At 54.0% G+C, this 13,031-nt stretch overlaps 5 protein-coding genes across 5 annotated transcripts; all 5 read right to left on the bottom strand.

Moving 5' to 3' along the window:
• Window positions 1–62: 62 nt before the first annotated feature.
• AYO20_07575 (hypothetical protein) lies at window positions 63–2,218 on the bottom strand (the record flags this gene model as incomplete). Its single annotated transcript, XM_022645860.1, has 3 exons — window positions 63–1,590; window positions 1,794–1,898; window positions 1,950–2,218. The coding sequence occupies 3 exons, from the start codon at window positions 2,216–2,218 to the stop codon at window positions 63–65; spliced, it is 1,902 nt and encodes a 633-aa protein (XP_022498105.1).
• A 1,200-nt stretch (window positions 2,219–3,418) lies between these two features.
• On the bottom strand, window positions 3,419–4,579 carry AYO20_07574 (hypothetical protein; the record flags this gene model as incomplete). Its single annotated transcript, XM_022645859.1, has 1 exon — window positions 3,419–4,579. One exon carries the CDS (start codon window positions 4,577–4,579, stop codon window positions 3,419–3,421), a length of 1,161 nt encoding a protein of 386 aa, XP_022498104.1.
• Window positions 4,580–5,426: 847 nt separating this feature from the next.
• AYO20_07573 (acetate kinase) lies at window positions 5,427–6,875 on the bottom strand (the record flags this gene model as incomplete). Its single annotated transcript, XM_022645858.1, has 3 exons — window positions 5,427–6,291; window positions 6,349–6,408; window positions 6,484–6,875. 3 exons carry the CDS (start codon window positions 6,873–6,875, stop codon window positions 5,427–5,429), a joined length of 1,317 nt encoding a protein of 438 aa, XP_022498103.1.
• Window positions 6,876–7,605: 730 nt separating this feature from the next.
• On the bottom strand, window positions 7,606–8,454 carry AYO20_07572 (hypothetical protein; the record flags this gene model as incomplete). Its single annotated transcript, XM_022645857.1, has 1 exon — window positions 7,606–8,454. One exon carries the CDS (start codon window positions 8,452–8,454, stop codon window positions 7,606–7,608), a length of 849 nt encoding a protein of 282 aa, XP_022498102.1.
• A 387-nt stretch (window positions 8,455–8,841) lies between these two features.
• On the bottom strand, window positions 8,842–12,843 carry AYO20_07571 (copper-translocating P-type ATPase; the record flags this gene model as incomplete). Its single annotated transcript, XM_022645856.1, has 3 exons — window positions 8,842–9,018; window positions 9,073–12,647; window positions 12,699–12,843. 3 exons carry the CDS (start codon window positions 12,841–12,843, stop codon window positions 8,842–8,844), a joined length of 3,897 nt encoding a protein of 1,298 aa, XP_022498101.1.
• Between the last annotated feature and the right edge of the window lie 188 nt (window positions 12,844–13,031).

The following is a 13,031-nucleotide window of genomic DNA, read 5'->3' as shown; positions in this document are numbered from 1 at the left end:
GGGTTCTGTCGCGGTACGGTCAATCGCCATTTCTCAGTCGCGCCTATATCCAACAGTCGAGCCTATATCCAACCACCGAGCGAGCCACTCGTCTTCGAATTGGCCACGATGCCACCTGGCAGCGGTCTGACGACACTGGACGGCCCTGTAGTCGGGCCCGACTTCTCCAGATCCATCGCCCGTCGTTTCCCCCACCACGAGCGGCTCTCCTCCCTCTCAGAGTCCCACGTGTCCGCCGTCGCGACGCGGCCTCGCCCAATTCCCCGGCCCACGATATCCTCGCGACCGATCCACATATACGCATCAGCGACTCTTTTTGGCAAGGGCTGCGCTCCGCTGCGGTCGTGGTCATCGCGAATCACGGTGTCGAGACGGGGTTGATTCCGGCTGACGCGGACGACTGTGGAGAAGCTGTTCGAATACACGGCGTCCATTTTAGAGATGGCCAGCATGGCAACGAGCATACATATGGCGCTACCGCCTATCGCAAGCGTGTACGCAACAACAAGGTCTCGGCTATTGTAGGAGTACACGTTGCGGGAGAACGTGGATGTTGCGTTGACGTTGACAAACGTCCAGGTTGAGGCGTCGCCCCGGAGATCCTGTCGAGGCAGCATAGCATACCGGGCCGAGAGAGTCATGTTCTGAAACAGTGTCTGCAGGGTCCGTTGGAGCTGAACCATGGCAGCGTCGTTGAAAGGGTCGGGAAACGCGTCGTTGAACAAGACCGGGCTGGTTTCCAACGCTAGGCTAGTCTGTTCGAAAGGCAAGGTAGGATCGTTGGGATAGTCTAGATGACCGCTGGTGATGGCTCCAAAGGTCTCCATGAGACCTGCATAGTCGAGGATCACGTTGGTTTCGGTGCTGGCCGTCAGCGCTGGTTGGATGCTGCTCCACCCAGGCATCCAGTTCTCAAATTGTAGGGTCGGTGTGAGAACCTGCTCGCCAGTGTTGCGGACGTCGAAGTCTAGGTGCCACGACGCGTTGTACAGGGCACACTCGATGACATGGATGGGGGCTGTCATCGTCGCCTGCCTCATCACGTCCGGGGCAATGCTGTAAAAGATCCTTGCTGCGTCGGGCGAAATCTGGTCCAGGATCCGGAGGTTGCTGTTCCTGTCGGGATCAACAACGAGCATGCCGTCGACGAGAAGAGTGTCGTTGGGCGATGTCGCCGTCGCCGGTCTCGGGACCCAGGCGTCGTACATCAACGACACTTGCTTTTGTTGTTGATACGGGAGGATCAAGTCCGTCAACCGCGTCGTGACTTCCACGCCAGCGGCCGAGCAAGATATGGCCGGGCCAAAGAACCCCATCGACCAAGTCAAGTTTGAGTTGGTGGGAAATGCGTCCCCACCCACTGATACTGACAAGATCTCCGTCTCGGTTAGCGTCGTGAGCGTCGGTCCCTTGAGATAGGACCGTGCACCACCGTAAAACACGGTGTCATTGGTCGTCGCGGTCACGGCGGCGCCGTACGAGGTCTTGCCGTATTCTCGCTGCGGGACGGAGATGGTCTTGGGCTCGCTTGTCGACGCGGACACGACGGAGATGGTGCCGGGCGTGATGATGGCGACTAATGGTATGAGCCTGTCTCGGGACTTGGTCAGTTTTTGGCAGGCCACGGGGTCAAAGGGTCAATAAGTGATAGGGCTGTGGGCACTACTGTGGTATGTACACGTGAATTCTGAATGCTAGTTTGGGAAGTTTGAGATAACAGATCTTGAAAGAGAAAAGGGGGGGAAGATTCTGGGTACTGAAGGGCAATGGTGATATATCGGTGACAGACGTACCACAGAACCACGACGACCACCAACAAAACCGGCCGTCTCATCCAAAAACCCAGATGGTGGAATTCAAAGACATTGTCCAGCACGCCGAACATGGCATCGAATTGACTGAGCCGAGTCGGTCGCCCCCGTGCGTGGTGCCATACACACTGGACGTACGCGGTGCCCGTCGCCAGCACCAGGAGGACCTTGACGAGGTACGCCAGCGCGTTTGCCGCTCGGGAAACCCATTGTTGCTCCACGGGGACGGCGGACACGGGTCTGCCGTCAAGTGTGAGGCTGAGGATGTGGTGGCCAACGGCGAGGGCGATGGCGCCGATGAAGCAGAGGAACATGACGATCGGGCCGTGCCAGTGGATTGCACGAGGCGGTGGTGTCTCGCCTTTCGTTTTTCGAGAGATTGATGCCACCCATCGCTGCTGCTGCATGGTCTGGTTTTCTCGTACTCCAGTGGTCGAGAACGAACCCGGTAACCAATTCAATACATGTTATTGATAAGTCGGAAACCACATTTGCTGTTGCTTGGACTCTTGCTGGCTAGCCAGCTTGACAGCTTGACAGCTTGACAACCGGCGAGAAGGAAGGAGGATAGATCAATCACACGGCCACCGGGCGTATCGTAGTCTGTCTCATGAAAACGTCAACCCGTGTTGTTGGGATGTCTTTTTCCGGCAGAGTTGCGATTCCTTAAGATTTAATCTCAAGGTTCAGACAAGGGTTCATAGAATATGGTATAAATATAATATAATATAATGTCAATGACCACAGCACAGGTCAGGTCAGGTCAGCACCGGACAGCAAAGCACAGCACAGCACAGCACAGCACAGCACATGTGATGTAGAATGTAATATTTATGTAATATGATATATGTGATATGAATATGAAGACGTTAAAACTCAATTCCTGAAGAAAACAGTGGTAAATCACAGTACAGTAGACTGGTTTTGTTTCATTGCATCGCACACGCAGAGGAGAAGAAAATGACCCGAGCCGCTTTGCCCGGCCTGACAAGACCTCTCGGGGCGTCTGTTGAACCTGGCCTGACCCGACAGGACTTGAGTTGACCCTGAGTTGACCTGGCCTGACCAGTATGCCCGCGCGTTTCACGGTCAACAAAATAAACATCAAGGCGCTTAGATGTTAAGCTATCGAGGAATTGGTTTGCCGCCGGACAAGGGCCGTAGAAATGCGACAGGGGGGCAGTGGGATAATTAGTTGTGGACAGCGCTGGGAAGGAGACTGAGTTAGGCGCTGGGACTGGCGCGTCGAGTTCACATGCCTCGTACTCCGTATGTATCGCCGGTCGGTCGACCTCACCATGTTTCAGGACTTGGGGTGCCTGGGTGCCTGGGAAAGGGAAAGGGAAAAAACAAAACAAAACAAAGTCTAAATAAATCTAGGATTTCAAGTGGCTTGCCGACTTAGTGCTACTCGTCTCTGAGAGGGACAGTAGAAACTGGGTTGAGATTGTCAGAGTGACAGCTACCAAACCGATCTACATCTACATCTACATACATACATTACCGCTTTACCCCCGCCACCGCGCCTTTGATACTCGTCTTGATTATACAATTCGGATGACTTCCCCCATGGTGGCCCCACGTATAGCCATTCCCTGATCGTTCTCTCAAAATCCATGTCTATCAGCCCAGTCGAGAATGACATTGTACGCGCCCGTGGCATTGTAGTGCAGATTCAGGCCGTGACCCACATCCGGCTGGAGATACGTCTCGACGCTGCTGCTGCCGCTGAACGACTGCACCGCGGCGCTGTCGGGACCAAACAGGCCCGTGCAGTTTGAGGCGCAAAAGATCAAGTCGGCCTCGGAGCCGAGATAGAGCACGGGGCCCGTAAAGTTGGGGGCGGCGAGGGGCAGGGCCGTCATGGTGAGGAACTCGCCAAAGGTGAAGGGGAACTTTGTCGCTTCGGCCTGGTCGAGCACGGCGGGGTCGAAGAACGGGTACTGGAAGAAGGAGTATTGGTTGCCGTATTTGTCTGGCCAGGTCAGGAATCCATTCGAGTAAGTGCTGTTGGGGAATCGTTTAGGTTGGTTCGTGCTGGCGAGGTGCAGCGCCGTGTTGGCCACAAAAAAGGTCGAGTAGTTGCCAATGGCGGAGTAGCCGGTCAGCACCACGCCATCGGTCAGGTCGGGGGCGACTGAGGCGAGCGACGCGCTCAGCTCGCTGCCGTAGCTGTGGCCGACATGGACGACTTTGTCCGGGACGGGGACTTGAGAGATGTTCCCTGCTCGGACGAGCGTGGTAAGACTGACGAGCACTGCAAGCTCAACGAGACTCTGAATCTCCGTATAGGGGTCGGCAAGGGTCGAGGGCACAATGCCCAGCCGGTTCCAAGAGAGAGTGCTGTATCCCGCACCTGTGGCGCTGTTGATGTAGGAATACTGAGCGTCATTGGGCTTCGAGGGCAGATAGAAGTCCCAGTAGCTCCGGTTGAATCCGATTCCATGAGTAAGGAGATGCAAGGTCGATGCCTTCGGACCTGGCTTGGCTGGAATACAGTATTCTGCACTGATGTTGAACGTCTTTGTGAGAGTGGTCAAGTTAGGTGCGGCAGTAGAGGGCGTGCGAAGGGTGATTTGATTCGCAAATGCCGTGGCAGCATATTGATCTGGGAATTCAGGTATCGGAGGGACCACCACAGTCGCATTGTTGACCGGCACTTTGACCATGAAGCTTGTGCATGTATAATTTTGCTTCGCAACAGGTTGAGCGGTGGCCTCCAAAGCTGGAAGCAGCAGCGACAGCCAGACAGATGTAGAGAAATGCATGATTGCGTGATACCGTGAGAGCCTTGTATTTGAGAAATTGCAAATGGAACAACACGATGCTCAACTCCTGGCAGACTCACCTCGTAATCGGCAGAACCATGACTTTATATAGTTTGAAAGTTGGCAATGCATTCCTTCACGGAGGAGAAACTCCTGCGCCAGATCCTCCGGTGTATTGCTCCATCGTCGTCATCGTTCTGTGCATATCAGCTTGATGCCACTATGCAGGCGGCGAGCGAGCACTAGTAATCACTGAGGGGCGATGGATGCTGTTCCATGCACGGTTGACGAGTGCCAGCCTCTCAGGGTTGGTGTTACAATGGCTTAGAAGCTCTCCGCAATCGAGCCATTGTTCATCAAGGTCGGGATGCCTTAGTTGGGCAAGGTGTCCAATCCCAAGGGATTTGTCGTAAAGGCTGGGCGCATTATCAAACCTTCTTACTCACTCGGCAACCGTTAGAAAGAGTCCGGTCACTCCAATCGTGGTTGGATCTAATGACAAATTGGGCCTGTGCACATGGCACCCGCATGTATCGTCCCTAAAAGGGATTTCCGAGTCCTGAGGCTCGGCGTGCAAAGGCCAATCAAGCATCTGGTGTCTTTCTCATCCGGTAGGTAGAAAAGGCAAGTTGAAGTGACTAATGGCAAAACACCGGCAGAACAGAGCCGAGCAGAAGATTGGCGTGGCAAAAACAAGGCTGGGACGTTGCAACGGGCCGGTCTAATTTGTATATCAAATTATAAAGTCTATTGTCGTGCGCGGGTTCGTCATCAGGTCGTCTAGGTCCGTCTTGTTTTGTTATTTCTTGTAGAGCATTCCTAGAACGGAATGCGCCATTTCATGCTGTCATGCTGTTAGCCAGAGATCGTCCGTGGGAAAATTGGAAATGCTCACGTCTTCGTCCGTTTCGCAGACCAACGTGCGCATGGTTTCACTGGTGCCGATATCCACCACGTCCTTTCCGTCCGGGCCTTTCTTGTTCTTCTCTTCGTCAATGGTGAAGCCGAGGCATGAGACTTTGTCAATCACGACTTGTCGCAAGTAGGGGCTCTTTTCGCCAATGCCACCGGCAAAGACCAAGGCGTCGACCTTGCCGCCTAATTTGACAAAGTAGTTGCCCACGAAGCCGACGACCCGGTCGGTAAAGATGTTGAACGCGAGCTTGTGGGTGTTTGGAGCATTCGGATCGGCAATCTTTGCAAAGTCTGACGTCCCCGTCAACGCCTTCCAACCAGATTGTTTATTCAGAATCTCTTCAGCAGTGGAGATATGAAGATCCTTGGTGCTGTTTGGGCTCAATGCACTAGCATCGGACGTGTAGTGAAAGACGAGACTCGGGTCGATGTCACCACTCCGCGAGCCGCCGGGTAAACCTGACACGGGTGTCAAGCCCATGGTCGTGTCTATTGAGCGTCCATTCTGTATGGCGCACATGGAAGCACCACTCCCCAGATGCAGAGCAATGATGTTGGTCTCGGATTCCGGCTTCCCCAAAAACGCAGCGGTGGTTCTTGTGATGTATTGGTAGCTCAGACCATGAAACCCATATTTGCGCAGACCCTTGTCCTTGGCAATCTTCTGATCAATGGCATAGCTCTTGACGTAGTCAGGCATGGTTTGGTGGAAACCGGAATCGAAACATGCCACGTTGATGACATTGGGGAGGTGTTCGTGGCAGGCCAGCATGAGACCGACCGCGGAAGCATTGTGCCTGAATGGCAATCAGCAGTTCGCCAGGGTCAAGGGCTCAGGATCCTCGAGTACATACAGGGGAGCAAGATCTGAGAGCTTGTTGATCTTATTCAAGGTCTTCTTGGTGATGAACTGGCTGATGAGCAGTTAGCCACGCGTCCAAATCTATCGCGACTTCGGTATGGGTGTAGTGGGGTGTCTCTCTGCGCACTTTTCCTCAAAGTTCCCTCCCTGAACAACTCGATGGGCTGTGTAGTCGATGTCATCCTTGTTAGAGACCTCTGGGATCTCCGCATCAGCCAGAAAGGCGTTCAGGATATGCTCAAAGGCATGATTGTGGTCGTTGATGTCGCCGAGTTCGCGGGTGTCTTTGTAGGAGCCACGCAGGTATTTTAGGCGCGCAGGAGGGGCATTGATGGAAGATATTTCCGCGCTCCCCAGGCGCCGGAGGCCCTTGACCTTGCCCTCGTCGCTCTCTTCCTCCACAAACAGCGTCGTCTTCAGCGAGGAGCTTCCGGCATTGATGGAGAGGATAACGTTGGCCATCTTTTGCAGCAGGTCGGAGGATTTCAAGGCGGTTGGGACGAGATTGGGCATTGGCATAGCTTGTTATTTATCCTGGAGATGCATTGGAACTGTATGAGATCACACCACATGGTATTTTGGGGGGCGCGTTTTTGCTCACTTATCTTTGACTGGGTGATTGCGCAGATGGTGGATGGTGTAGTCTAGATCCCCATGTCAAGTCAGATTCGCACCCGCAATTCTCTGTAATTTTCTTGCTGCCTTTCAGTGACGTCGCCCAATTTCAGCTTGATCGAGAGGAGGACTGCGCAAACTGTCTCTTCCTCCCGCTGAGGTGATGATGAGAGCATGAACCGGTTCTCGACCTGAACCCTTTGCTTGCTTCTCTCGTGAAGCTTTCTCTCCCTGCTGGCTGACTGTGCAGGAACTTCCTAAACACGTATCCCGCAAAACCACCCAGTTCCGTTTTCATCCAGCGAGCCTCTTTTACAACTACGCACCAAAACCCCGTTTTCCACAATGCTGAGTTGAGAGACTGATCCTCCTGCAAAGTACATCGACCCAGCTGGCTCTCGAGAAATCTTGCCCATCGTGCACATCGACGGTTTTAAGCAGCGACAGAACCATTTACAGGGGAACGCCCTCGTTCTAACAGACAGCACAGTCCCATTCTAGAGGGCAAGAGGCTCACTACATTCTCTTGTGTCGGTTCTGTGCCAACGCTCACTTCAAGTATATTGATGCAGAACCCTCAAACTCCACGGACTATGCTCTCGCCGAAGTCAGACGAATACAAGCTGGGCCCACCTTACTCCTCCATGACGACGAACAATCCAAACAGCTCTTGCGTCACCGTGGACAAATCAACATCATGCTTCCTCAGACCCTGCTTGATATCGTCGCTCTGGGGTCCATAGGACGCAAAGGGGCTTCCAAGAGGGTCCGTGAACTCGAGCAGCACCATCCACTTGAGCACGGCGCTTTCGGGACCCCTTTTGAAGTCGACTTCGTCGTACGACTTGGTCGAGCTGCCCGAGCGGGTGGCGGCTTCATCGTGCTCGAGCAAGTGCATGGCGAGCAGGCTGGAGTGCTTTGCGCAGAGGCTCCGCCAGCCATCACCCGAGAGCCAGTCCTGTAACTTGGCGCGTGAGTCCGCCGCCGCCGGGGCTTCAAAGACGATGTGCCCAAGCGTCCCGCCGCCGCCGCCGACCTTACAGGGCGCGAACTCGTGACGCGACACCGACGCCAGCACGCGGCACGCCGACCGGCTCATGCCCGACAGCACGCGCATGTACTTCTTCGTGCCCGGCGTCGGGTTGTTGAGTGCGTGCATGTACTCGGGCGACGTGAGCGCCGCCAGCGACGACACCTCGTACAGCACCAGGTAGTTCGAGTAGCCGCTCGCTGTCGTGACTTTGTCGCCACCGTCGTCCTTCACCCCCTCCTCCCTCGGTAACGAGCTGTAGTAGTACCGTCGCGTGCGGTGGAAACCCGGCAGCGCCAGCCGCTCCGGCAAATGTTCATATGTCCACCAGTCGTTCAGCAGGCGTTCCACGTTCGGATCCTCGTAGCCATGCACGCGGCCCCAGATGATCAGGACCGCCGAACCGCGGAGCAGAGATGGAGCAGCCGAGGAGGAGGAGGAGGAGGAGGACATTGCTTGATTGCTTACTTGCTTGGGGTCGGACGCTTCGATCGATCGAGTCACAAGGAAATCCGGGCGAGCCACGAGACGGTCAGGGACGCGGAGCGCGGAGCGGGCTGCACTTTGATAGATACCTCAAAATCACCTTGCCCGAGGCGTTTGCACTCGGCATTTAACACCGACAGGCTGACAGGGAATGCATACATGCCTCTAAGTATAGTAAGTAGACGGCCATGTCCGTCAGCAACGTCATCAACGAATTGTATCATGTGTATACCTCGTACCTAGTACACGATGGCACTACGTGGAGGGATTGGGGCACATCATCACCGGCGGCATGTGGCCGGGGAAACACTTGGGGCTTGAGTGTAGATAGATATAATATTGGAGTGGAAAGTTTTAATGAGAGTGGTCCGCGCGCGCATCCATGGCTCTAGAAACCCAATCAATGTCCTCATTCTGGAAGAAGCTGACTCGGCCCTGGTCCTGACTACCAGGCCAGTTCAACTGTCTTCTCTTCTCGGCCCTGTCTTTCCTCACACGCGCCAGCCGAAGAGAACCTTCACTTACCGCCATCTACCTCGTCCACAACAGCGACAACGCAACAGCGATGACCGGAAAAACACTTACAATTTCCCCGAGTCCAGCGTAGGCGGGCGGGATGCGGACGCGGACAAAGGCCCCTCCTGCGAGCAAGATGGCGAAAAGATTGTAGAGCGCAGACCAGAAAAAGTTGAACATGATTCGGTGGAAGCATCGTCTGGAGGTGTCGAGTAATGCGGGCACACCCTCTAGGCCATTGAACAAAACCACGTCGGCTGTGGCTCTGGTGACATCTGAAGTAGTGCCAATCTGGACACCCACATCGGCTTGCGCAACAGCCACCGCATCATTCGTTCCGTCACCACAGAAGAGCACGACCCTACCGGAAGACATCAAAGCTTTAACATATTCCTGTTTGTCGCCAGGAGAACGGCGAGCTGCCGTGTTGGTTAGCGGGATCCCCAGAGTGCTCGCAACGTCCTCGACCATTTTGGTGTTGTCGCCGCTGACAATATGACATTTGATGTTACGACGATGAAGATTTGCAATGACGGCACAGGCTTCGTCCCGGAGGCTGCTTCTCAGGCCAAAGGCAGCCAAGAATTTGTTGTCAAGCGTGACACAAAAAAGGGTCATGCCTCTGTCGATGAGCGCTGCAATTTCCGGCCGATCCTCAATATTCAACCAATACGGGTTACCAGCTTGGACAAGGGAGTCCTTCCACCTTGCACGAATCCCTGAGCCGGGAATGGATTCGACTTGTTTGATGTCGGTCGGGGTGGTGCTCGTTCCCTTTATGTGGTTGACAACCGCCAAAGACACTGGATGTTGAATGTCCTTGGTTAGTGCTTTGGTCACTGCGAATACCTCATCTTGAGATGCATCTGGGTTCGGAAAAACCTGCTCGTGGATAACGGCCAGGTCCCCCTCGGTGAGGGTACCGGTTTTATCGAACACAACATCGGTGACCTTGTAGCTTTTTTCGATGGCATTGGCTTGCTTGATGATAACTCCACTTCTAGCAGCAACACCACCAGCAATGACCAGAACCATGGGGACAGCAAGACCCAAAGCACAAGGACATGAGACGGCCAACACGGCAATCCCGTAAGTGATGGCAAGACCGAGGGCTCCGCCTGTGTCTTTCCCACGAACCTTCACAGCTATCGCCATCCAAATCGCAAAGGTAACAAGAGCGATCGAGATGACAACTGGGATGAAGTATCCCGCCACCTTGTCGGCAAGATCCTGGATGCGTGGCTTGCTCGCCAGAGCGTTTTCAACCAAGTTGACGATATCTGTGATGCTATTCTTGCCGGGCAGACGCGTTAAGCGAATGGTAAGCGGACTAGGGCCGTTGACAGTACCTGCTATGACATTATCACCGCTTGCTTTTGGTATTGGGACGCTCTCGCCAGTGATCATAGACTCATCGACGGAAGATTGACCGTGGATCACATACCCGTCTGTCACGACACGGCCATGGGCAGGTACCACAAAGTCGTCACCGAGCTGCAACAGTCTTGAGTCAATTTCAATAGTTTCTTGCGGAGATTCAACGAGCAGCGCCTTTTCTGCCTGCAGTGAGCGCAGAGAAACAGCAGAGACAGCCTTTACTTTTGCCAGGGCAGCCACCAGCCTCCCAAGAAGGACGAAAGTGATGAGCAGGGAGCTGGTTTCGAAAACCTCGCCAATTTCCAAGGTGAATCCGGCGTGCGTGAGGGAGAAAGCCACCACCGAATAGATGTAGGCAGCGGTTATACTGATGACGATCAGCATATCCATCTCCAGGACTCGACTGTATATGAGCGATTTCATCGCCCCTGCATAAAATTCGGGGACTGCGAGACCCTGAACGAGTGAGGCAAGAACCAGTGAGATGATCGATCGGGTTGTATAGGGCACAGGAGTGTGAGCCCATGCCAATACGACAACAGGAATCGTCAATACCGCAGCCAGTGCCGTGAACCAAGCCATCTTGACAAGACGCCGCCTGCCATCAGCTGTTTTGGCGTCATTCTGTGGTGGAACAAGACTTGCTCCCCTGATAGACGATAGGAGTGTTCGTGCACCAATGATAGTCGGATCGTAGTTGACACGAAAAGTAAAGTTGTCGAGCTGTTCAACGGATTCGGACAAGGCTTCAAGATCCTCTTTGGCATGTGTAGCAGTAGTGCGATCGATTCTCAAGTCCAAGGACTGGAAATTGCTTATGATCCTGGAAAACTTGAACCCGGTCTCTTTCTCCATGCGTGGAATCAATTGTTCCAAGTTGGTGATGGACGTGTTGAGATCAAATTCAACCATAGCAGTCACAAAAGTGACTTTGATCGAGGATAGGCCATCTATGTTCTTGAGAACGTTGGACACCTTTCTGCTGCAGCCTGTGCACGTCATGCCAGCAACACTGAGAAGGACATGTTCGCGAGCAGCAGCATCTTCGATATCAACCTCCTTGGTTCTGACATTTATCGATTTTCTAGACCAATCACTTGATATCTCGACCTTGTCGAGCGAACAGGACTGCACCTCGGCCTTATTGCGAGGAGCCGTCTTATCGCAACAACTTTTCCCGCATGCCCGTGGCGCTTGACGGCGAACAGGAAGCTGTTGGGTGCTTGCAAGTGCAGTGGACTTTCCGAACGAGGAAGTCTGGTCGTCAGTGATGGCCTTCTTAGGAACAACTTCTCCGCAGCAGGTGTCGAGGCGATCGAGAACACTGCGGCAAATGCACCGGCCTTTCTCGATATAACTGGAATATTCAGCAAAGGCTTTTTGAAGATGGTGAATGCAAGTATCGACTGTCGTCTGCTGCCGCTTTCCTTCACAAGCAGCTGGCGAGAGGACCTTCGCTTTGCTTGAAGTGCTGATATCACAACATGAGGAGCCCTGCTTGCAATCATCGATTGGCACCTGAGAAATCAGAGGGCCCTTTTTGCTAGTACAGCAGGTGTCCTCTTCCTCAGCACAACAGGCGTCTCCCTTCTCGGCGTCGCAGGAGTCTTCTTTCTTAGCGCAGCAGGTATCTTCCTGGGCACAGCAGGAGTCTGCTTCCTTAGCACAGCAGGCGTCTTCCTTCTCGGCACAGCAAGTATCTTGCTTCTCGGTATAGCAGGTGTCATCCTTCTCGGCGCAACAGGCGTCGGCTTCCTTAGCACAACAGGGGTCTTCCTTCTCAGAACAGCCGATGGCTGGTTTCGAAGCACAGCAGCTGTCGTCTTCTTGAGCGGAGTTGTGAAGTGCCGGCTTATTGGCACAGCATGTGTCTTTCTCAGGAGCAGTGTCGACCTGGCAGCCACTTCCACAGCTCTCGCCGTCCCTTGTGTTTATAGACTTTGTCTTTCTCCCACCAGAGCAAGGAGCGCCGCGGGTAGGCTTACCACCACCACACGCTGTAATGCTCCCTGTGCTACCACACGGCTCTTTCTTCTTGGCAGTGATATCGCTGGATCCTTGAATGTTCGTGCGGCGGCTGTGACAGGCGTCTTCTCGGTTGCATGAGGTAGACTCGGGTACGGGTTTCTTGTTGACAGTGGTGCTGCTCCCAGCATCCCGGCAGCATTTTTCGGGACACTCATCAAGGTCAATGGAAGCAGTGTTTTCGAGTTGGTTTCCGCAAGTGGCACGACACTCGATTGCAGCGATCTTACGGATGCAACCATCTGTGTATGTCTGTTAAGGTGAGCCAGGAAACAAACGGAGGAGGCACCTACCGTCACATGCAGTTCGACCGCTGCCACAGTCGACGCAACAACCGCCGATGGGAGGGTTCGGGGCAGAATCAGAAACGCGGTGAGTTTGAACCTCGGAGGTTGAGCAAGAGGGTCGATCGCCGGCAGCAGTACCCATGCAGGCCATGTTGTCCGACTGGTGGCCACGGCTTCACGCAAGAATATGTCGTCGAGCGTAGGAATATCGAATTACAGGAACATAGAAGATGGTGCACACCTCCGACATCTCACCGTCTCTGGTGCTGCCCCTCCCGAAACTCGCTCGATAAGCTTATCTTGGTTTTGGCCAATCGATCTTCCAGCGCAGGGGGATTC

The sequence above is a fragment of the Fonsecaea nubica genome (genome assembly GCF_001646965.1).
Source record: "Fonsecaea nubica strain CBS 269.64 chromosome Unknown Scaff54, whole genome shotgun sequence".
NCBI classification, from domain to species: domain Eukaryota; kingdom Fungi; phylum Ascomycota; class Eurotiomycetes; order Chaetothyriales; family Herpotrichiellaceae; genus Fonsecaea; species Fonsecaea nubica.
The sequence above is the reverse complement of the archived record's forward strand: the minus strand, read 5'-3'. Positions and strand labels throughout refer to the sequence as shown.